Here is a 22,627-nt window from a genome sequence, read left to right as displayed (position 1 = left end):
GTTGGTGTGATGCGGCTGATGATGATGATGATGATGGCTGTAGGATGTTCGATCATTTGTGGGGTGCAGGCCGACACGTACCTACCGTTTAGATGCTTTGGAAGTGAACACAGTAGGCAACAAACATACGCGTGATCAGGTAAAACATGCCTTCGTGGTCATGCTGCTAGCGTTGCTATGCTTCTTTCCGCACCGCTGACACCCTATGAGCGAATGTCATCCACAAACGATCGTCAAGGTTCTGTCAAAGCCTGCATTCCTTCATCGCTGCCGCCACTGCATGAGCTTATCGGGCCGTTACACGCCGACTCAACCAGCTGAGTCCATACCATCATCTCAGATCAGAACAAGGCTTAGTCTTTAAGATTGCCTAGTACTCCGATCATGATTCTGAACCTTTAAAACCTCTACGCCCAGCTGTTTTCCGTTGACGACGTCAGAAAGTTACAGAATGATACGAGTGCGCGAAGTGGAGCGATGGTGACGCCGCAGCCATAGCTCGCTTGTATCTGAAAACCGCGCTTGTGGTGATGCAATGGGATAATTAGTAATATAAAAACAAGTTGAATTATTGACATAATTTTTGTATTGCTATGCTGTTCTAATTGCAAACTATATTTCCCGGGCTAATGACGTGTTCCATTCGTTCGAAACATTCTTTTCATAGTCCTCCTTTAATTCTTCATCAGGAATCATCGGGTGAATAGTGGTGACTCACTACACACTCGCACAGTGCGGATGCTATCGCCGGAGGGACCGGCGTGGTACGGCACTCCCGGTGGCTGGCCCGTGCGCCACCCAACCCCTGTTGGCCAGTGCGACCCGACGCCATCAGCAGTTGTCGGCCCCCTCCCGAGCTGGTCCAGAAAGGCGACTGCAGACCGCTAGAGCCAAACTTAGGAGAGATGATAGTGTAGCGTGTAGCAGCCTCCTCTCTCACCCGCAATGGCATCGGTTGTCTCAACTGTGGCTCACTTAGTGGCGTGAGATTCGTCTGGTTGGACGGGCCTACGTGCGCAGATGTTTTAAAGCGTTCATATCTTTCAAAAGGGAGGATTTGCGCTAATTATCGACTTAATTTTTGGCCTAGCTCTGCATTTGGCTATTTATTTTTCGACTAAATTCGGCATTCGACCTAATTTCTGCACTTCTGTGGCCATGCGTGTAGAGGCGCCAAACATCGCGGTAGGTTTGCAAATAGGCTCTGCAGTTCAGTTTCGTATCACGCGGACGTACGGCTGAATAGCTCTAAAAAATTCGTCATCGTTTTTTTCATACATCTCATGCCCATGTCTCTATATGTCTGTGTTGTCTTCCCCGAGATCAATCACGCATAACACTGAAGATCGATTCCTATTTTTCATTTTCGCCGACTCCATCTTTTATCTTCCCTTTTGTATCCGCTGATCTCGTTTGAGATTACATAGAAAACAACACGTTCTCAGGAAGACGCTTTAAACAAGCGTGTGCTTCTTACCAAGCATATAATACATGTACGATTTGCACACATATTAGATTCAATTGACAGCATTTCTGGCGATGTTGGTGCCTATATTTCGGTCAGAAACTGATGAAGCCCTTGCCATTCACGAGACCCATATTAACTTTCAAACGACGACAAACAACACAGCAAGAACATTTCATGACAGCGTATAATCTTCAACAAATCTCGAGTATCGGGTACAATGGGTGCGTAAAAAATCTCTGATGGCAGGTAGGCGCAAGCCAGATGTCAGCTCAGCTGTGCTGACTGGCGCTTCCCCTAGGGCAGTCAGCGTGGCATTCAGACCCTCCTATGGCAGTCAGAGTGGCATTCAGACCCTCCTATGGCAGTCAGAGTGGCATTCAGACCCTCCTATGGCTGTCAGAGTGGCATTCAGACCCTCCGTGGCGATCAGACTGCTCTGGGTGTCTTCGGGCGAGCTTAGCAGCCGTGTGGACGGTGATGAAGGTCCAGTTTTGCTAATAGTTCCTAAGCAGTCTCCGGGCTGTTTAGAAATCCGCTGAATGGGGCTAAGTCTGGGCCCCAGCTGAAACGGATCCTACGTGTTTGACGTGCCCGACTGTGGGATGAGGCTCGATGAGCCCGACCTAGACGGATCCGGTTTGGTTGCTGAGTCCGAATGAGGCTAATCTGTGGCCTCAAAAGGCTTCACGGGGACCTCATTTCTGTATTCTGTGCATAGCTTGTCTCTAACTTATGTAAGCTTTAGAAGCGAACCCTGGCCAACACTGAGCGCACAGGATACAAGCCTTCATTGGTAGTGTTGGGACAGGGTGCAACCCTTTATTGCGACAGTGTGCGGCCTTTAATTGGTCGTTTTGGGATAGCGTGCAGCCCTTTATTGAGACAGGTTACAGCCCTTTACTGGGGCAGGGTACAGCCCTTTATTAGGACAGGGTACAGCCTTTTATTAAGACAGGGCGCAGCCTCTTATTGGGACAAGGTACAGCCCTTTATTAAGACAGGGTGCGGCCTCTTATTGGGACAGAACACAACCCTTGATTGAGACAGGGTACAGCCTTTTATTGAGACAGGCTACAGCCCGTTATTAGGACAGGGCGCAGCCTCTTACTGGGACAGGGCACAGCCCTTTATTTGTCGTTTTATGCTCCGGGTTAAAAGGCTTGACACAAATGCTTCCTTTTGAGAGCTGTGAACGCTTCATCATTCCTGTGCACGTAAGACCGTCTACGCGGACAAAGCTCACGCTGCTAAGTGATGCACAGCTGAGACGACCGATGCCATTGGGTGTGGGGGAGTAAGCTGGTAACCATGATAACTGTATCTCTTAAACAATGATTCCAGCCGCCTGAATTACCTTTCTGGACCAGCGCGGGAGGTTAGTGGTATTGGCGCTGGCCGGCCCGGCCGGCCGGGGGCTGGGTGCCGGAGAGGGCCGGCCGGCCAGGAGCCCCGTACAGAGCCGTTTCGCCCGACCGTGATCGCACGGCACTTTGCGAGTGTCTAGCGAGCCTGTGCTGTTCTTTTGATAGTTTTCTAATGCGGCAATTCCGGAAACCGAGTTTTGTAATGTATCGAAAGTATTATCGAGTTGGGGAATGGAGTTCTTTTGATCGAAAAGCGTAGCAATCCAATAAAGGTGTCGATAATCCACCTTGCTTTTGTAATTTCACCTCGGACATTTTGTTACTTGCATAATGCTGTTATCTAATCGAAAAATGTGGAATAGCTGAGCAGTCATCGCTTTCCTTTGCGCATTTCTGGCATTCCGTCACGTTCATACGCCTTCTTCAACGAAGGACGGCTGCGCGCAGAGGTCCAAAAGCTTCAGAATCCTGATCGGAGCGCAAGATAACTCCGAAATCAAACTGTATGCATATCTGTGGCGGTAGCATGTAAAGTTGCACGTTTAATGGTTGAGTTGGCAGCACCCGTCTATCAATCGTGGTGTGAAACACTCTATAACCAATCACCTGCTCATGTCCCTCGCCCCTCACAATCTCCTCAATGGGGGTGCCGATAGTGTAGTGGTTGATGCATTTGCATTAACACGCGCCCCCGGCTAAGATACCCTTCGCTCGGGTGGGGGTCAATTTGACCCCCCTTGAAATCTCAGGAACTAAAAAGACTAGAGACACCAAGTTTTTGGGGTGTGTTGACCTGTACGTGAACTCACTTAGGCCAAAATTTGAGCTTCCTAGGTCATGATCTTCAGGTCAAACAAGGCCAAACAAGGGCAAATTCCAGGTTGGTCTCTTAAGTGCCCCAGAACCTAGGAAACTGTTTCTAGCAAAAGGTCACAAACCCATTTGGGGCAGTTACCTTGTTTGACATTTTCAAGGTCATGGTGGCCAAAATCATACAAGACTGCTCTGAGTTTTGCATTTGAATAACCAACAAAGATTACGCCAGGTAGCATGTTCCTAAATCGTCGACCCAGGTCATCTTAGGTCAATGGCTTTTTCTGACCTCTAAGAAGTCAGTGGACGATGTATAATGCGGTTCCTGCCGTCAATAAATTCGAAATGAGCAACACAAACTATCGCATACAGCAAGCCCTAGAGTAATAAATCGGGCTGGTTGTGACCTTAGTCTGACCTTTATGTCTGACCTCAGGTCAACTTAATTTACTCATTCAATATGTGTGGTGCCTAAGATAGCATCTCAGAGATGTATGGCTTCGTCAAACACTCCGTTATTGTATCAGATTGGACGATTCCCTAGAAATTGCCTTCGCTGAAACCATCGCCTGACTTCGACCTGCCACAGGTCAACGACCTTACAAGGTGCATCTAAATTTGTGTTGTCAAACGATCCACTATTCAATTTTCTACAGCTGTGCAAAATTGGGCGCGGCCATGCCGTGCCGTTCGAAAATCATTCTGGAAAACCTTTGGGGGTCAATTTGATTCCCCCCAGCCGAGCTGTGGGTGAGAGGCAGGCGATGCCATATAGTCTCAGCAGCTGAGAACGTCGTAAAGCCCCAATGACATGACACATGACAATCTCTTCAATGTTCCAATTTATGTAGAAGGCATAATTATGGTGATGTAAAATGGGCGCCTCCTTTGGATCGCTCTCATAAAAATGCATCGCTGTACGCAATATATGCCTCATGAACGTTCGCTATTAATGCTTTGCGACGCACCCAGCTGCCGAGACTACATGGTGTCGCCTGCCTCTCAACCTGGCGGGAAGGGCGGGCACTGCGGGAAAATGAAGCCCGTGCCTTTGGCTTCCCAGCCGCGCAGCTCAATCACCACACCATCTGTACCCTAGGCCTCATGAATGCGCATTACATGAATACATTCTTATACTTGTTTATGTTTCCCGAATCCGAGCTGGGTGTCTTAACCTAAAAGCGAGTCCGAACCCAATGTTTCTTGATTAAATTGGCGAGTTGGGTCCGATTCATTTTTAAGATAAAATAAGTGACTTGAATCCAAATCATAAATGGTCCCAATCCGAAAAGACTGCGATGCGTCCCGATCGCCACACAGGTTGCAGCACGATACGACTCACGCGCCCCCTCCCCGTGTGCCGCAGCCCCTAACGCCAGCCGGGCCGTTTCAGAGGGTGTGTCGTCCGACCATGATACCGCGCTGCCGGGCCCGCCTGCTGCTGGCCTGCCTGGCCGCTGCCGCCGCCGCCGCCCCATCCGTCGCCAGCGCCGGCACCGTGATCGCGCCGCCCTGGGTGAACGTCGCGCTGAACCCGTGCTCGGCGAGCAGCTGGCAGCTGGTGCACTGGCCTGCCGACGGCCGCTGCTACCCGATCTTCCAGCAGGGGCCCTGCTCGCCGACCCAGGAGCTGACGTGGGACCGCGTCGCCGGCCAGCCGGTCTGCGTCTGCCCGGACGGTCATCTGCTGCATGCGCCGAACGGCCGCTGCTACCGACGGCACGCACGCGGACCCTGCCCGCGCCGCCACTACCTGGTGGAGGATGTGGCGACGAGCGCGCCCACGTGTCGCCGGCAGGGCCGCTGCCCCCCGGGTGAGCTGTTCTGGCCGGCGGAGGGCCGCTGCCACCGCTACCTGAGCCGCGGCCCGTGCGGCAAGGGCGAGCTGCTCACCTTCAGCCGCGCCACGCACGAGCCCGTGTGCGGCTGCAGCCGCCGGTACATGGCGCGCACCTACTGGCCACACACCGACTCCTGCTACCAGCAGATGACGCGCGGTCCGTGCCCACACGGGCTCGTGTTCTTCTACAACAACACGCGCCGCCTGGCCGAGTGCGGCTGCCACGCCGGCCTGCGCGAGAACTACGACCGCCGCTCGGGCCAGTGCTACCCGCAGGGCGAGCGCGGCCCCTGCCCGCCCGGCAACGTGTTCGCCTTCAACAACGTCACGGGCAGCACCGAGTGCCGCTGCCCGGCGGACAGCCTCGTGCTGCCCGACACGGGCGCGTGCCACCGGGCCTTCGCGCAGGGCCCGTGCAAGCGGAACCGGTTCGTGGCGCCGCGGCCGGAGGCGCCGCACCAGGGCGTCTGTGTGACCAACCCGTGCCGCCGCGGCGAGCTGTACTTTCCAGCCGACCAGTACTGTCACCGGATCGGACGGCGCGGCCCCTGCCCGGCCGGCCAGCTGGTGCAGTACGAGGAGTTCCGCGGCATCAGCTACCGCGGCGCGTGCGGCTGCACCAAGCACTTCACGCAGAACTTCTGGCCGGCGGACGGCCGCTGCTACGAGCAGCAGACGCGCGGCCCGTGCCTGGCGCGCGAGCTCTTCGCGTACAACGCCACCAGCGGCCGGACCGAGTGCGCGTGCTCACCGGAGCTCGGCCGGACAGCGGCCGGACAGTGCGCCGAGCCGTTCTCGCGCGCCGGCTGTCCGGCCGGACAGGTGCTGCTGCCGACCAGCCCGGGTGAGCTGCGCTGCGGTTGTCCTGCCGGACAGCGGCCGGAGCCGGAGCGCGGCCGCTGCCTGCCGCTGCAGAGCGAGACATTCAAGGGTCTGGAGCTGCTGCGTGTGGTGCGGTGACCTGTCGGCTGGGCCGGCCACGGAAAGCGGGTGACACGGGACAGAGCGGCGCCGGCTAACCACGCGCTTTCATGCGGCGACTGGAGTACAAAAGTGGACGGATGCCGACGAGCTGTGCGTGACAGGACCTGAGCTCATGCCTCCAGCTGGAGTGCCGAGCTATGACGCGTCGGGCTACCCCAGACACGGGTGGAGGCCAGCCAACTGGAGAGATGGATGATCGGGTCGCTTTGTGTGTGATGTTTGACGCGTCGTCTGACCGGTGCATCTGACGATGGCTGTCGATTAGCTGCAGTTCAATCAAAAACCGAGGCGATTAGCATGGGGTGGTTGTTAGCGTCAGCAGAGACTTTCAGTCGCTGCACGCATATCCCACACCCTCTACAAATTCTTCAGACGACATCTATGTCGTCTAAGATTATGCCAGAAAGCATTTCATTGCTGTATGGGCAGGCTTCCACCAATCATAACTCGTTACATTTTACGTTGCCCGTTGGTTACAAGTGTCTGCTACCGCGATAGTGAATGTTGCCATGAGCCTACAATAGCTCGGCCATGTCTTCATGCAAGCAAGAAAGGTGTTCATCTCCTGACTGTCCATCATTATGAGTACCTATGCTGAAAATGACGGACTTTCAGTTTGCCAGGAGGTGCTGGTTAAACAAACACGAAACAGCTTAATTGCTAACTAGCTAGCAAGGTTAGCTGGAATGATTGGCTGGTATCCTCGCTTAGCCAGCACTTCCTGGCATATCAAACGTCTATCATTATAGCACATCATACACATAACACCTTAAAAGGTAATGTTTCTTCATGGGAAGGCTACTTTTCATAAATGAGAAAGATCTGGTTATGATATGCTCTAACATGACCAAAACTAACAAAACAGCATACAAACCATGCCAACGAATCTAACATAGCAAACAACTTAAGAGATTAATGTGAAAACCTGAGCCTGTGCCCTTGGCTTGTGAACCTTAATATGTGTATACGTGGAGTGTTTTTATTGACAGGGTCATGAGCGCATTGTGTTCCAACCCGCATTTCTTTCACAGTGATGTCGCCACACACATCTTTTAAAAGGCCGCATTACGCGGCATCGAGCGTTACAGGAATCATCATCCTCGCTCACGCGGTGCTAATATAAGCGCCACTTATTACTACTCTGAGTTTGTCATCGCGGTCAGTTCACGATGCCAAGAAGACCTCCAAGAAGCCGCCACCAGCGACCGTGTGGTGTCCCGTTGAAGGAAGTCTGCTATCGAGTTTAGGATGGCCGTCTGAGACAACTCGATTCCAGAGTTTTGAAAAGCCGACGTTTGGCTGTCTCATGTGGTTTCATTCGACGTAAATTGAATAATTAATTATGATAAACATCAAAACGAAGTCAAACGCTGCTCAAGGCACCAAAAGTTTCAAACATGGGCACCTCCATTTGTCTGTTCAATATTGTCGATTTGGTGAGACAAACCCGGCGGTATTATTTGTATTTGATTGCTTGCTTGCACAAACGATTCATTTCCATTTTTGAGCGGTGCAATTTTTTAAAAAAATCTGGTGAATGGTGGGATCGGCCGTTGCGTCAGCACTTATGGGTCTTTCGCTGCACCAGCCCTGCTGAGGTCAGCTGTCGCTCTGGCTCTGGTGGGACCGGCCATTACGTCAGCACTTATGGGTCTTTCGCTGCACCAGCCCTGCTGGGGTCAGCTGTCGCTCTGGCTCTGGTGGGGATGGCCGCCGCCCTGGCTCCAGGCTACATCGCCACGAAGGCTCAGTCAGGCAGGGTCGGCTGTTCCGCTGGTTCTGGTGAGGCTGGGGGCTGCGCTGGCTGTTGGAATCTACCGCTGCGGTGCTACGGATGACGCTGTCCGCCACGCTGGCTCTACTGGGACCGGTCACCGCGCCGGCTCTGTGGAGTTAGCTGGCCGCTGCGCTCATGGCCTTGGTGGGGCTGGCGTCTGCGCTTGTTTTGGTGACGTCGTCCTGTGTAAGTTTTGGTGGGGTCTCAGTCCTGACCTGATTGTCCTTTGGGCTGGTCCTGATCTGGTGATGCGCCCACCCAAGTAAGATGCAAACACGCACTGCGGTATAAATGCCGCAATATATCAGACAGCCCACGCCACATCTGAGGGTATAGATCACGAGCTTTGCGAGCATTGGGCCTCTTAATTTTATCCGACGGCGACCACGTTTTGTTAGGGACGTCTTAAGGTCATCTGAGCGCAGTCAGGGTTCAAATCTAAAGACAATCCGGAAATGAGCAGCGGCAGCTCTCCCAGCATTCGCCATCCTCGGCCATGCCGTCTTCAGTAGTGGGCGTCCTCATTGCGAGTTCCACTAGCGGCCGCGCGATCATAGCCGAATGATATCCCCCAAGTGAGCACCGCTCGTAGCTGTATAACGCTCTCCTAGCGAGCTCCACTGGTGACTCTGTGGCGCCTTCCAAACGGGTGACCACGTGACGCTCTTCAGACGCGTGACCAAGCCGCGCCCTCCAGACGGGTGGCCATGCGGCGCCCTCCAGACGGGTGACTCTGCGATGCCCTTTAAAAGGGTGGCCATATGGCGCCCTCTAGACAAATGACTATGTGGTGCCCTCTAGACGGGTGGCCAGCGCTCTCCCAAGTGGGTGACCATGCGGCGTTCTCTAGACGGGTGACCACACGCGCCCTTCGGGCGGGTGACCACACGGCGCCCTCCAGACTGGTGACCATACGGCGCACTCCAGATGGGTGACTCTGCGATGCCTTTTAGAAGGGTAACCATGCAGCGCCCTCTCGATGGGTGACCACACGGCGCCCTCTAGACGGGTGACCACACGGCGTCCTCCAGATGGGTGACCACAACGGCACCCTCCAGACGAGCGACCACACGGCGCCCTACAGACGGGTGACCACACGGCGCCCTCCAGACGGGTGACCACACGGCGCCCTCCAGACGGGTGACCACACAGCGCCCTCCAGGTGGGTGACCACACGGCGCCCTCCAGACGGGTGACCACACGGCGCCCTCCAGACGGGTGGCTCTGCAATGCCCTTTAGAAGGGTAACCATGCAGCGCCCTCTCGACGGGTGACCACGCGGCGCCCTCTCGACGGGTGACCACGCGGCGCCCTCCAGACGGGTGACCACACGGCGCCCTCCAGACGGCTGGCTCTGCGATGCCCTTTAGAAGGGTAACCATGCAGCGCCCTCTCGACGGGTGGCCACGCGGCGCCCTCCAAACGGGCGACCACACGGCGCCCCCCATACGGGTGTCCACGCGCCGCATGAAAATCACCAAAATGCGCTCATGATTGGCCGCAACAGAGGTCTCTCCGCCCCGAACGCCAGACCTGATGTCCAGCGTAGTTGTCGACGCATGTGCGCCACACAGCGGTCACCATCTGTAGTAGGTGCCCGAGGCACCGCCGGGCGGACTACAGCGCAAATCATGTCGAGGAAGCCGTGTCAGTTACTCCGCCCCAAGGGGGTGAGGGTCGTGGGCGAGCCGGCCTGGAGAGCCGAGAACCAGATAGTTGAGACCCAGGAGCAGGCTTGGCAGAATAGTGGTTTATTTGGTACGTAGACACGGCTAGCTGCCGAATGATGCGACAGAAAATACACGCGACTGCCGCGCCAAAACTTGGAATTGACTCATTACGGGGTAAATGGATATATCTTTATTCCATGCCTCTGCAGCGTTCACACATCAATACTCAACGAAAATTACCAAGATAAAACACGCTTATTTCCAGCACAGCGCGGTCGTTGCGCTTCGATCAAAACGACTATTCCAGTCAAATAGACGCGACACTCAGTAAAGATATCGACCACCCAATTTAGATTGTAGCTACATTAAGCATATGTTACAAACGTGCACAGCTTCCATCGCAATACCGATCCACTACGGAAATAAACAAAACAATGATGGACTGACAAACAACAGAATCAACTCCAAATTCGCCTGCCAATAACGTCGCAAGTTGACAAGCATGACCACCATCACCCTTCGCTGCGTCCCGGCGACGCCTGGTCCCGTCGGAGATCCGGCGCTGCACTCCGCCTCTCACCACAGCTGGCCAATCGGCGTGCAGCATTCAAGGTCGCCGGATCCAAACAGCCAAACACTGATAAACACGTCACTTCTTGGCCTGCAGCGCATTGGCTAGCCAGTCCATGGCCTGGTCAAGGCCCTCTCCTTTGATCGCTGACGTCTTGAAAATCTGGAAGGTTCGCGTCTTTAGCGCCTCCAGGCCGAGTGCCGAGTAGACCTCGGCCACGGACATGGCGCCCTCCATATCCTGCTTATTGGCTAGGACTGCCAATATGGCGCCCCTCAGCTCCTCCTCCTGCAGACAGTAGCAGGTCGGCGTCAGCACGGGGGCACATGTGAGAGGAGTGGTAGAAAGCCTGTCAGGAGTTTCACGAGCGGACAGACTGCACCAGCCATGTCGCTGCAAAAAACAGTTTACTGCAACAATCCTCAGAGCAAACAGTCTACCAAGATGACCAAAATCACAGCATGCTAGGAAATTTCCGGGAAAAGTCCACCGCAAAAATCTAGGGCGTGCAAAGTCCACCAAGAGAGCCCAACCAGCGGAGAGTGCCGGTTGAAGGCTGGGGGCAGCCTGCTGCAGGCCATTGCAGCAGGTCATGCATCAGAGCAGGCCCAGAAGCCCACAGGGCGTCAGATGGCTCTCCTGCCAGACACGCGGTGCAAAGCAGAGGGCGGCCCGCTCGTGCCTGCCACGCACCTCCAGCATGGAGACCAGCTCCTGTTTGGAGATGCCCATGCGGTCGCGGTCAGCAGAGTCCACCACATAGATGATGGCGTCCGTGTTGGAGTAGTAGCAGCGCCAGTACGGCCTGGAGCATGAGAGCACAGTTACAGCTATCTCCCAGTGACACACTGGGGCCAGCCGCGCCACAGCATTTCGCCCGAGTTGTGAGTGATGGCACTTGATTTGCAAAAGAAATGTGAGGATAGATGCAGCAGTGCATAGTAGTGCATAGAGAAGTGCATTTCAAAACATATTCCTGTGAATAACCAGGTTCACTTGAGACTTATGCTTTATACTCCTTCACAAACCCTGCTTCTGAACCAGTGTGATTATATATGCCACTCTATCATAGATAATCATCACCCAAACACTTGAGTACACTCCACAGCTACAATACAATACCTACCAATACCTGTACCTCTGAAACATTGATTGTAGTGTATCAGGCTCATTAGACATACACCTAATGATTCACCATGCAATAAAAACAGTTACTCTTGGATTAAATGCATCATTAAATTACATGCCACCATGGGTCAGAAGTGGGACAGGTATTCTGAATGAATCAGGCCTATTACTTGAACAGCTATCACACCTGGAAACTACTCCAATTTATTTCAACATTACCTGATACTGGTTTGGCCTCCCAGATCCCACACTTGAAACTTCAGGTTGTTGTAGGTCACCTGTTCACATTGAAGCCAATGGTGGGAATCGTGGTGACCACCTCACCCACTTGAAGCCTGCGGCCCAGAAAAATCTGTCACTGACTGGCAAATGCTTGTGTGGGATGCTGTTAAAACAGTAACACTGCTACTGAACAAGTACATAGCTCATATATACTGAAACACTGCAGCATTTACACACTGCATGCTACTTAAAGAGCAGAATAATATAATAAAGACTACATAATGATGTTGCACATCATGCCTTACCAACAGCCTCCACAATGTAATGAACATTGGAATGCTTTACTAAATAGATTAAAAAGCAGATTCGGCACCTGGCCCATATTTAATCAAGAGTAAATTTGTTCACAGTGCATCTCTTACCTGTATAAAATAGTAGTTTTTCCAGCTCCATCTAGGCCCAGGATGAGTATTCTCATTTCCCTGCTGCCAAATAGGCCCTGGAAGTAGCTCAAGAGACCACCTGAAATGATAAGTATTAAAAATAAAGTATTAAAAATAAAGGTGTGACCCTTCTCATGGACAACTACCCTATCTTAGCATTAAAGCATTTTTGGGGATGACCAGAACAATTTTCCTATCATGGAGAATCTGCTTTCACTAAACTTTCAGTGAGTGTAAGAGGAAAATGGAACACTTCAGTTTCACAGACCAGCCAAAAACCACAGCAAATGTACTAACAAGCTGTTTCTGATATCCAAAGGTTAAAACTCCAAGCATCTGGGTCATCTTTCCATGCTAATTTCCATTAGTTAAACATTCAAATGAAACTCACACAAACTTGAAGCACTTTCTCTGGGCAAAAAAATATATCAATATGAACTACTGTTTTCCACATCCAAATTCAGCATGAAAGCAAAGATTAGATGACATAAAAAACACAAAATTCACTTGGGGTATATTTTATTCAACTTACATACCCCTTCTGATACAATTTACCATCAGATTATCATTTTCTGTGATCTCCCCAGTCACAGAACATGTCATGATGCATCCCCATGATTTAACTCAACAACTTCTAACCCATTTTTTTTAGCACCCTGTCCACAGTTGGAAATTGTGCTTTATCTAACAAGATCTTATTAAAACCAGCCACGGCGTGCAGACCAGGTGTCGGGGAAGTGCCTATCATTCTCTAGCCTGGGGTCTGAGTCTGCTGAATTAATTCAGTTCTCCATTCCATCCACACAACTCTAACAAGCACCTTGTTTCATAATACTCAAGCCAAGAATTCACGAAACTTACCCATAATATCAGGCACAATCCGCCCAGGGACAATTAAACCACCTTGCCGAGCGGCTATCTGACTCACTACTTGTAAGAAAGGTGTGTGCCTAAGCTCCTACAATCACTAGCCCTTGGATATTATCGTAACCTCATCACTCATATATGTGATACGTTACTATTACTCAAGCTAACAACAGACTACAACACGACACCCGGCTCGTCGCTACGCGCAGCCCCGGCCCAATCGCAAGCATAAACATAGATAGTTGCACGGCGAGCGTTATAAATGAAAACGTGTCTGTTTCTATCCTGACGCATCTCGACGAGTTCTGTTCACGTAAATGTCCGCCTCTGTACGCAAGATTTGGCAAATCAAAAGACAGAATTTGTCAAAAATGTTAGCCGCTTGATGATTCGCTCAAATCTTGGGTTCCTCAACGGTGCAGGTGGATATACACCTTTGTTGATAACATCTGCCAACGAGTTATACGCACAATATAGCAGCTCGTGACCAATCAGAGAAGGCAGAAAAGAAACCCTAGTTTGCTATTGGCTGTCAGATCGATCGCAAGCGCAGAAAGTGGAGTGTGCGCATCATTTGAACGCAGCAGATGTGCTATAGCAAGATGTAAATATATGTCATCTTGACCTTCCGCGTTTGAGCTCTGGTTGTAGTCGCGAGGGCGTGGGACAGGTCCGAGGATGGTGGGGCGGCGGTTGGTATTCGTATGGTCCAACATTAGGTATAAGTTGTCATGCTTGTGTGGATCCCACTATTCTACAGATCAAGGACGTCGGTTCACAAAATGCGTTGAGAGGGGGAAGGCTAAATAACGAAAAGTGACCCACTGTTGTCTTCTGTCTCAAAGGAGGAACTTAGTGCTCAACAAGCATGGTGCTGATGTCTTTGCCGAGGATTGCAGACTGCTTCATATTAAATTTATGCGGGCACCACTTCTGCATCAGCGGGCTTCAGTGTGTCAGAAGTGTCATTCATGTAGGATGTGTTTGAATTTTGTTTTGTGATAGAATGGTGCATCCTAAGCAGTAGACCTCAAAGTTTCATAACATTCTGACATGTGTGTTACTGCCATTGGATAGGAACTTTAGTATCATCCCTGCATTGTTGTGCAACATATTTTTCATGCTTCTCTACCCTCCCCATGTAATATAATACTGCTTTAAGATATTGACTATGTTTTAACCATAAGCAGACATTTAATCATGCGCACACTGCTTTAATGCTTGCTGGAATGAATTAATGGTCTTGTAGGCAGACTGCCATAGATATCAGAAGTGCCTGGAATTTATGAATGGTCTTGTGTGTAGAATCTCAGGTATAAAACTGCTGCCTATGTTAAGTGCACTTTGAAATGTTTTTACAGTTGCATGCAGTTTTCACATCTTCAGCCATACCATAAAGCTATGAAAATGTGGGGAAGATAATGGGCTGCAGATAAACATGCAGTTTACATACCTCTCAGCAAGACAAACTGCACCTTAACTTGTTTTCAGAAATTATGATACTGCTCCTTTCAGGTGGGTCTGTGAAGGACATAGTCCATGATGCACTATTTTTGCTGCTGTCAGCATCAGTTTAGTTAAGCATCTGCCCAGTTAAGCTGGTAATGCTAACATGTATTGCCATTGTAGCCTATTTGTCATTACCATGTGGAGAGAATGTTACAACAAGCAAGGAGGAGGCAGAAAGTTTTTTATCTCAGTTTATAGTGAAGTTTATCCAGGGATGAGCTTTTTATTAAAAGATAGTGGGTTAGGCTAGCTTTTTATTTCTACTTAAGCATATGTGGCAAGCTTTATCCTTGATGACCTGTAATGCCACTTATTGATGCACATTATGTACTGACTTGCCCTTAGCCTTTTCTGACTCTGCATTGGCCACACCCATGTTCACACTGATGCCACCCACAACTCATTGCTCTCCCACTTCCTGTGCTGTCCCTAGCCTATCTCCACTCCAGCCCTCCTTCTGACCTTACTGACCTGTTACCACCACAGTGCTGCTGGGTCATGCCTCTGGCCAGCTGCCTGATGTGTACCAGCAAGGTGCGCTGCGCCCATACCACAGCTACGCGGATGTGGCGCTCTTTCACTACCATGTACCAGCCGGCCACATCCCAGGCACTCTGGGAGTTCTCTGGCAGTCATGGACGACCCTGGATGCCATTGCCGGGACATCCATGTGTGAGTGTGGTTCTGGGAGAGGTCCCTGCATTGTGGACTGTGTTTGATTGCTTTGGGCTGTATATATTGTGTGAGGCTTAAAGTAGCTTAGTGCCTCAACTCAGCTGCATGCATTTCATTACCTGAAGTAACATATTGGCTTATTCCAGCAAATACCTGGGCTGATAGTTTGTGACAATGTTCTAATGTTTTCCGACATATCTGACTTCTGTGGCTGTGGCACCCAGCTGTGACACTGTTTCTGGCCTGTAAAAGTCCTACAGCCCCGCCCAGATCGGCTATGTGATAGTCAAATGTTTTGCTGGTGTAGTTGTGTGCCCTGTGCTCGCTTCCGTGCCGTGCTCGGTCACCCGTTCCCGCCCAGTCGAATGGTCGCCTGGTGTAGTTGTGTGCCCTGTTGCTCGCCTCCATGCCGTGCTCGGTCGCCCAGTTCCCCGCCCCGCTCCACACAAGCTCATCCCCCGACCAACGGCAGCACATCGACACGTCCCTCCCGCACGGCAGGTACCTGCAGCATGGCAGCTACCCCGTGGTCAATCCGGAGAACGCGTCGCAGCCGGCTGAGCTGTACGAGCGGCGCGCGGGGCTGCTTCGCCTGGCACTGGTGACCGGCACGCTGCCACACGAGCCGACCCGGCTGACAGTAGCGGCGCCGCTGGACGGGCCCTGGTACGCCGTGGCCTACATCGCGCCCTGGGACCGCGCCGTGGCACAGCAGGTGAGCCGTCGCTGGACGGGCCCTGGTATGCCGTGGCCTACATCGCGCCCTGGGACCGCGCCGTGGCACAGCAGGTGAGCCGCCGCTGGACGGGCCCTGGTATGCCGTGGCCTACATCGCGCCCTGGGACCGCGCCGTGGCACAGCGGGTGAGCCGTCACTGCAGCGAGCCCTGGTGCGCCGTGGCCTACATCGCGCCCTGGGACCGCGCCGTGGCACAGCGGGTGAGCCGTCACTGCAGCGAGCCCTGGTGCGCCGTGGCCTACATCGCGCCCTGGGACCGCGCCGTGGCACAGCAGGTGAGCCGTCGCTGGACGGGCCCTGGTATGCCGTGGCCTACATCGCGCCCTGGGACCGCGCCGTAGCGCAGCAGGTGAGCCGCTGCTACAGCGGGGGCGACGGCCAGGAACACGAGGTGCGGGTCTGTGTGGGGGTGCTGTTCTGGGACCAGGCCGTGGCTCAGCAGGGGTCTGGTGGCAGCAGGGTATGCTAGAATGGGGTCAACAAAAGATGAGATAGACGGGGTGGTGTCGCCTCTGCTGAAGCCGGACCAGCGTAGTAGGCACTGGGGAGGGCATGCTGGGACTAGGAGGGCATGAGGAGTTGGCGATGACAGACATTATCCAGCTCGGCGACGGTCACGGCAAACGGGTGGTTGTGCTGGGGCTGAAGTGGAAGTCGATGGAAGGAATGCGGAGAGCTGTGGGTTTTAGATACCATTGTGCCACCAAAATCGTTGTGAGATCCTTTGCCGTTGATTGGATCGCAGAGACCGCGTCCGACGGACTACAAGAGATCTACACGGTCGGAATGAAAATGACGGACCATGGATCGAGACATTTAATGGAGGAATCTTTGTGCGTCATTCGTATGATAGCAAAGTGGTAGTCAGTACCGTTATACCGGCAAACCTGATTAAGTGGCATGTCAAGACCCTTTCTGTATGCAGTGATTCTTTACACATTGTACAATGGCTGTCTGTATTTCAGGGCATCACTCACAGGTGTTTGTACAGTCTGGGCTCGATCGGGTACTGGCACCAGGAGCGTCCCCAGCTGCTGGAGACCAACCGACCTCTCACCATACGCACCATCGCGCGGACATCCTACTTCAAGTCAGTGAGCCGAAGCCCTGCCCCGAGGCAGTGCTCGCCGGCTCGGGCGGGCGCTCTCGCCACGGCGAATGTCACGTGTCCATTAGCCTGTTGCTGCTGCTCTCGGGGTGGGATACGTGCACCCGCGCGCTCTAAACGATGTGGCACGTGCCGCATGGCCCGGTACATTGCTGTATCAGCACTGCCACTTGTTTCAGGCTTCCGCCACATCTCATCTGGTGCTTGCTCTGTTCATCGGTCATGCGCTGTACGACTCGTTCCATTACGATCCTGGCTTGATGTGCAGCTTGCTGCGCCCCCCCCCCCCCTTCCCCCACAGCTGCTTATCAACATTAGACTGGGGCCGTGTATGCCTGTGTGGGTGGCCACTGGTGTCCCTGTGACCGTGAGTGCACAGGTAGTCTTTCTGTCCGTCCCGGCTACCATGCACTCCTTCGTGAACCCGTGTCCGTCGCACCAGATCGTGTGAACTTCCATGCTTGTGTGCCGGCCGTGATCAGCCGTGTCTACACTGCCCATATCTGACGCTGTCCATGTCTGACACAGGCCATGTCTGACACTGCCCGTACCTGACTGTCCGTGTCTGACGTTGTCCATGTCCGACACTTCGTGTCTGACACCGTCCATGTCTGACGCTGTCCATGTCTGACACTCCGTGTCTGACACTTCTCATGTCTGACGCTGTCCATGTCCGACACTGCCCATGTCTAACACCGTCCACGTCTGACACTGTCCGTGTCATACGCTGTCCATGTCCGACACTCCGTGTCTGACATTGTCCATGTCTGACTGTCTGCATTTGACGCTGTCCGTGTCTGGCGCTGTCCATGTCTGACGCTGTCCGTGCCTGACTGTCCGTGTCTGACTCTGCCCATGTCTGACACTGTCCATGTCTGACACTCCGTGTCTGACATTGTCCATGTCTGACTGTCCGTATCTGACGCTGTCCGTGTCTGACGCTGTCCATGTCTGATGCTGTCCATGTCCGACACTCCGTGTCTGACGCTGTCCATGTCCGACACTCCGTGTCTGACACTGTCCATGTCAGCACACGTCATGACTGTCCGTGGCTGTGTGCGCTGGTCTTGATACCGTGTCTGCGCCGGCAGATTCCACGTGCCGTCGGACACGGAGTCGGTGTCGGTGCGGGTGTCAGGCTGCCGCGTGGTGGAGCCCGGCGCGCCGCCCGAGGATGACGTGCACCCCTGCATCAGCTGGCTGGCGCTGCGGCCGCGCGCCCTTCCAACCAGCGCGCCATCACGTACGCCGTACTGTCACTCACTACCACGTGATCGCCACTTGCCATACCTCTGCTGCTCGCTGAGGACCCTCGGGTGCGCCCAAATCGCCGAGCCGTGCCATGGCCTGACTGTTGCCTGTATCGTGAGGGGGTCTCGACTTAGCTGGCTTTCCATTGTCCGGCCGCAGCCTGCATCCTCAGGAGAGGAGTACCCACATGAAAGCTTGATGTCCCGACTGTTGCCTTTGTCTTCTGAGAAGCTCTCGCTTATGGATCGTGTGGCGTGGCGACCTGCGGCTGTCTGACCGCTATCTGTGTCGTTGCGAGGGTCCTCGCTGGACCGGGCGGTGTCGTGACCGCCACCCGCGTCCTCAGAGGACGCCGCCTCGCCAGAGGACGCGCCCGTGGGCCAGCTGAACATCAGCGGGGTCCGCGAGGGCCGCACGTACCGGCTGGAGCCGGACCAGCTGTGGCTCGACGCCTACTACCACCTGGCCGTGGTGGCCGAGAGCAACGCCGTCGTCAACCTCACCGTCACCCTGACACGTGGGTCTCGGGTTCGGGTCCAGCCGAGGGAAATTCTCGGGAAACCCGTGTTCTGCCAAATGCAGGAGCATGTTTTGGCATATATCGTTGTTCACGCCGATGAGGAAGACGACAGTTAGTTTGTTAGGCACACTTGGTGCGGTTATTCGCCCAGTTGAACGCCGCAGGGCCCCGCGCTGTCAGCGCGCGATGGTGTTCCCCGCTGAAGCATGCGGCTATATCATTGCCTCTAAATATCAGGGTAAGGTCATCCAAGGTCAAGATCATGAAAGGTCGCATAATGTTGTCAGATGGCCTCATGCTATGCTTAGAAGGGAATAGCGCACGCTTAGTTGTCATCTTGACTTCGCCGCTATATTAGAGGCCACGTACAGACGGCAAAAATTTGTTTGACCTATCTGGATCGGCCAACCGTAGGAGGTGCCGTAAAGGTACCGAGAGAAGAACTGTAAATCACGTACGGAACTGCTGCCTATTTTTTATCGAACACATAGATTGTGGAACCGGCAGTGGAATCATACCCCCCCACCTCGTCCTGTGCTGGCGAGGTGCAGTAAACCTAAGAGCCACCATTCGAGTCGTAGGTGAACTACTGCTGTGCGTGGGCACACAGGACTTTGTCAGGGTCAGACAGGTGCACGGCCAGGTAGTGTGTGATAGTGACTGTGCCGGAAGGCAGGCAAAGGAGAGGGAACATCGATTGCCGGCGATTGTGCGGTTGTTGGTAGTTAAAGGGACGGATTGAGACGACCTACTAGTAATGCACATCAGACGAGGACAATAGCCCGAACGATATTTCCGTCCTTAATTTGGTCGTTATTGTGGGCCTGATGTGGCATTGGTCAACATGACACCTAACTACAAAGTAAGTCAAAAATGTTTGAGTGTCTTGTCAAGTCCTCGTGCTGTGCGGGAAATGCTCGTTAAAACATTGCCATACAGTTGTCATCGGTGCCTGTTCTTATGACTATGCGGCTCGTGAATTCTTGAAATGTCCCTTATTTCAACCCTCACTGTACTTGAAAGCGCATGCCATTGGAGAAATGAGGACAGCTCCCTGCTCTCATCCCAAAGGCAGTAATATCGCTGATGGTTGAAGTCGCCGTGCTGCCTGTCTGGGTCCGATGGTCTTCTCACAGCCGTGCTGTCTGTCTGGGTCCGATGGCCTCCTCACGGCCGTGCTGCCTGTCCGGGTCCGGTGGCATTGTGGCCGTGCTGTCTGTTCGAGTCCGATGGCCTTCTCACGGCTGTGCTGTCTGGCCGGGTCCGATGGCCTCTTCTCGGCCGTACTGTCTGTCCGGGTCCGATGACCTCGTAGCTGTGCTACCTGTCCGAGTCTGATAACCTCCTCACGTTCGAGCTCAGTGCACCCTCGTCGTGGCGCTGATCCTGTGTTCCTGCCCACCACAGACTGCGAGTTCGTCGCCTCCGAGGGCCGGCCGCCGACTGCTGACGTCACGGCTGACGTCAGCGGTGGACGGCAGACGAACGGCTCCGTAGCGCGGCCGACGTCACCGCGCTGCTGGCCGCTTACGGAGCTGACACGCATCAAGTACGCGCAGGACTTCACCGACACCTTCCTGGCTGTGGTAAGCGCGCGTTGGCGGACCGCCCGCCCTGATGGTGGACCGGTGGATCGAGCTCCGCGTGGAACGTGGACTTGTAAAGGGTTGGAGGGGCTGGCGCCGGCTGGCTCCTTTTTAAGGCCAACTTACGGCAGTTGTCCCGTTTAAGCGCTATTCTATTATAAGGAGCGAGCCAGAAAAATGGATGGTGACTCGAAATTGACATCAGCTACATCAGAGTGGTCGAAGTTGATGAAGCTGGGCGCAAAACGGCCAGTGTGGTGAACGCGCCGCAACATCATCATCATCATCACCAGCATCATCATCATCAACGCCATCATCATCAACACCATGTCATAGCGTTTTAAGATCACCAATACCGCTTATTGTTTGCAGTAATGTTAAATCCGTCACTGCAACTGAGCACCAAACACACTGTTTGGCTCTAAGCCGTCTGACCGTCGTATGTTTTCGTTCGATGTACCGATGCAGCCAGTCGAGCGCAATGAGTGTTTTCAGAAGCCCTCAGCGTGTCTTCAGAGCACGTGTCTCCCCCGAACGCGAGTGCACCTGACGCCCTGACCCGGCGCGCTCGGCTGCAAACGCGGCTTTCTGAACGAACGTGGGTGCACGTGACGCCCTGACCCGGCTCGCTGGGCCGCAGAACGCGGCCTTCTACTACACGTGGGTGCACCTGACCGACCGCCGGCCGCACTCGGTGCGGTTCGAGACGCGAGAGTTTGTCGACGTGGGTGGCACCCTGTATGTGGACCTGCAGCTCAACAAGCTGCTGACGGTGAGGGCACCCCGCCGCACTGGCAAGCGGTCAGTCGCTGTCCAATCTTCACCAGCTCGCCATTTGCTACGCTTCCCGCCCACGGCGTTAAGCCTATCCTCACGCTTTCAGTTTCGTGTTGGTATCAGACATATTCAGTATGTGCTTGGTGTTAGTATCAAACGTGTTCAGCATATGCTTGGTGGGAGGCATATGCAACATATGCAGCACCAAGCATGTGTTGAACACGTATCAGGCATGTTCAGCATATGCTTGGTGTTAGTATCAGACATGTTGAGCATATGCCTCGTGTTAGTATCAAACGTGTTCAGCATATGCTTCGCAGCGGTGCGAGGGGCCGTGAATTTCCCTAAACAGCTGGCGCAGCTCAATGCGTCATGACCCTGTCCAGCCTCGGGCGAGCCGTTCTGCTCTGGTATAATTGCTCCCTCGTGCCCTGACCAGGCTGCCTGGCCCGTCCCCAGATCGACTCTGCCCAGGTGGTGAAGGTGGAGTGCTGCCTCCCACCTTGACCACCCCGCCTGGCTCGTCCCCAGAACGACTCTGCCCAGGTGGTGACAGTGGAGTGCTGCCTCTCGGCGCACGTGCTGCCCGTCTCGGCGGCCGGCCGGCTCCGCTGCGAGCCGCCACTGGCCTTCCGACTCAGCTCGGCATCCGAGGCCGAGACGCGCGCCATCCGCCTGCTGCCCTTCCCAGAGCCGGCCGTCTGGTACATCAGCATGGTCACCCGCTGCAGCTCGCGACGGTGAGGGACGCGCCGGCGCGGCGGCGAGAGATACGTCGCGACGGTGAGAGACGCGGCGGTGAGAGATACGTCGCGGCGGTGAGAGACGCGGCGGTGAGAGATGCGTCGACGCGACGGTGAGAGACGCGGCGGTCAGAGATACGTCGCGACGGTGAGAGACGCGGCGGTGAGAGATACGTCGCGGCGGTGAGAGATGCGTCGCGACGGTGAGAGACGCGCCGGCGCGGCGGTGAGGGATGCGTCGTGACGGTGAGAGATGCGTCGACGCGGCGGTGAGAGATGCGTCGCGACGGTGAGAGACGCGCCGGCGCGGCGGTAAAGGATGCGTCGCGATGGTGGGAAACATGCCGGCGCGGCGGCATCCTCGCGATCAAGCAAGGCAGAAACGTGTCGGAGTGAGTACGCCACCGTTGAGGTTGCCATAATTACCACTTGTACTTATCCGGCGGCGTGGCCTCGACCTGTGGTTTTTTACTTGTCTTGGTTATACGTTTCTGACACGGGACGAGTTCATTGCTCGCTGGTGATATGATGTCGGGAAAGGCACAGCCTCGAGCGGCCTCCATTCGTGTCGTG

General features: G+C 54.0%; 3 protein-coding genes across 3 annotated transcripts; 2 read left to right on the top strand and 1 right to left on the bottom strand.

Annotated features, from left to right (window-relative positions):
- Window positions 1-5,587: 5,587 nt before the first annotated feature.
- LOC119107445 (uncharacterized) lies at window positions 5,588-6,445 on the top strand. Its single transcript, XM_037230889.1, has 2 exons — window positions 5,588-6,298; window positions 6,401-6,445. Exons 1-2 carry the CDS (start codon window positions 5,588-5,590, stop codon window positions 6,443-6,445), a joined length of 756 nt encoding a protein of 251 aa, XP_037086784.1.
- A 3,646-nt stretch (window positions 6,446-10,091) lies between these two features.
- Window positions 10,092-13,386, bottom strand: LOC119107524 (ADP-ribosylation factor-like protein 1). Its single transcript, XM_037230986.1, is given in 6 exon segments — window positions 10,092-10,775; window positions 11,181-11,292; window positions 11,835-11,901; window positions 11,904-11,950; window positions 12,260-12,359; window positions 13,142-13,386. Coding segments are annotated over 6 exon segments (540 nt in total). The 5' UTR covers window positions 13,146-13,386; the 3' UTR covers window positions 10,092-10,565.
- Window positions 13,387-15,290: 1,904 nt separating this feature from the next.
- Window positions 15,291-22,055, top strand: LOC119107444 (uncharacterized). Its single transcript, XM_037230888.1, has 8 exons — window positions 15,291-15,328; window positions 15,833-16,046; window positions 17,035-17,159; window positions 18,269-18,420; window positions 18,775-18,945; window positions 20,356-20,534; window positions 21,175-21,306; window positions 21,843-22,055. The coding sequence occupies exons 1-8, from the start codon at window positions 15,291-15,293 to the stop codon at window positions 22,053-22,055; spliced, it is 1,224 nt and encodes a 407-aa protein (XP_037086783.1).
- Window positions 22,056-22,627: the final 572 nt, after the last annotated feature.

The sequence above is a fragment of the Pollicipes pollicipes genome, unplaced genomic scaffold (genome assembly GCF_011947565.3).
Source record: "Pollicipes pollicipes isolate AB1234 unplaced genomic scaffold, Ppol_2.1 Scaffold_6686;HRSCAF=7923_pilon_pilon_pilon, whole genome shotgun sequence".
In the NCBI taxonomy this organism is placed as follows: Eukaryota; Metazoa; Arthropoda; class Thecostraca; order Pollicipedomorpha; family Pollicipedidae; genus Pollicipes; species Pollicipes pollicipes.
Note: the sequence above shows the minus strand (reverse complement) of the source record. Positions and strands in the feature narration are given on the sequence as shown.

What these genes read in the sequence shown, in the direction of transcription:
- LOC119107445 (XM_037230889.1), top strand. Translation starts at nt 5,588, where the DNA reads ATGGCGCGCACCTACTGGCCACACACCGACTCCTGCTACCAGCAGATG. An exon ending in TCTCGCGCGCCGGCTGTCCG is followed by an intron (nt 6,299 to 6,400) that starts GCCGGACAGGTG and finishes CTGCCGCTGCAG; the next exon opens with AGCGAGACATTCAAGGGTCT.
- LOC119107444 (XM_037230888.1), top strand. Translation starts at nt 15,291, where the DNA reads ATGGACGACCCTGGATGCCATTGCCGGGACATCCATGT. An exon ending in CCTCACCGTCACCCTGACAC is followed by an intron (nt 18,946 to 20,355) that starts GTGGGTCTCGGG and finishes TGCCCACCACAG; the next exon opens with ACTGCGAGTTCGTCGCCTCC. An exon ending in AGCTCAACAAGCTGCTGACG is followed by an intron (nt 21,307 to 21,842) that starts GTGAGGGCACCC and finishes GCTCGTCCCCAG; the next exon opens with AACGACTCTGCCCAGGTGGT.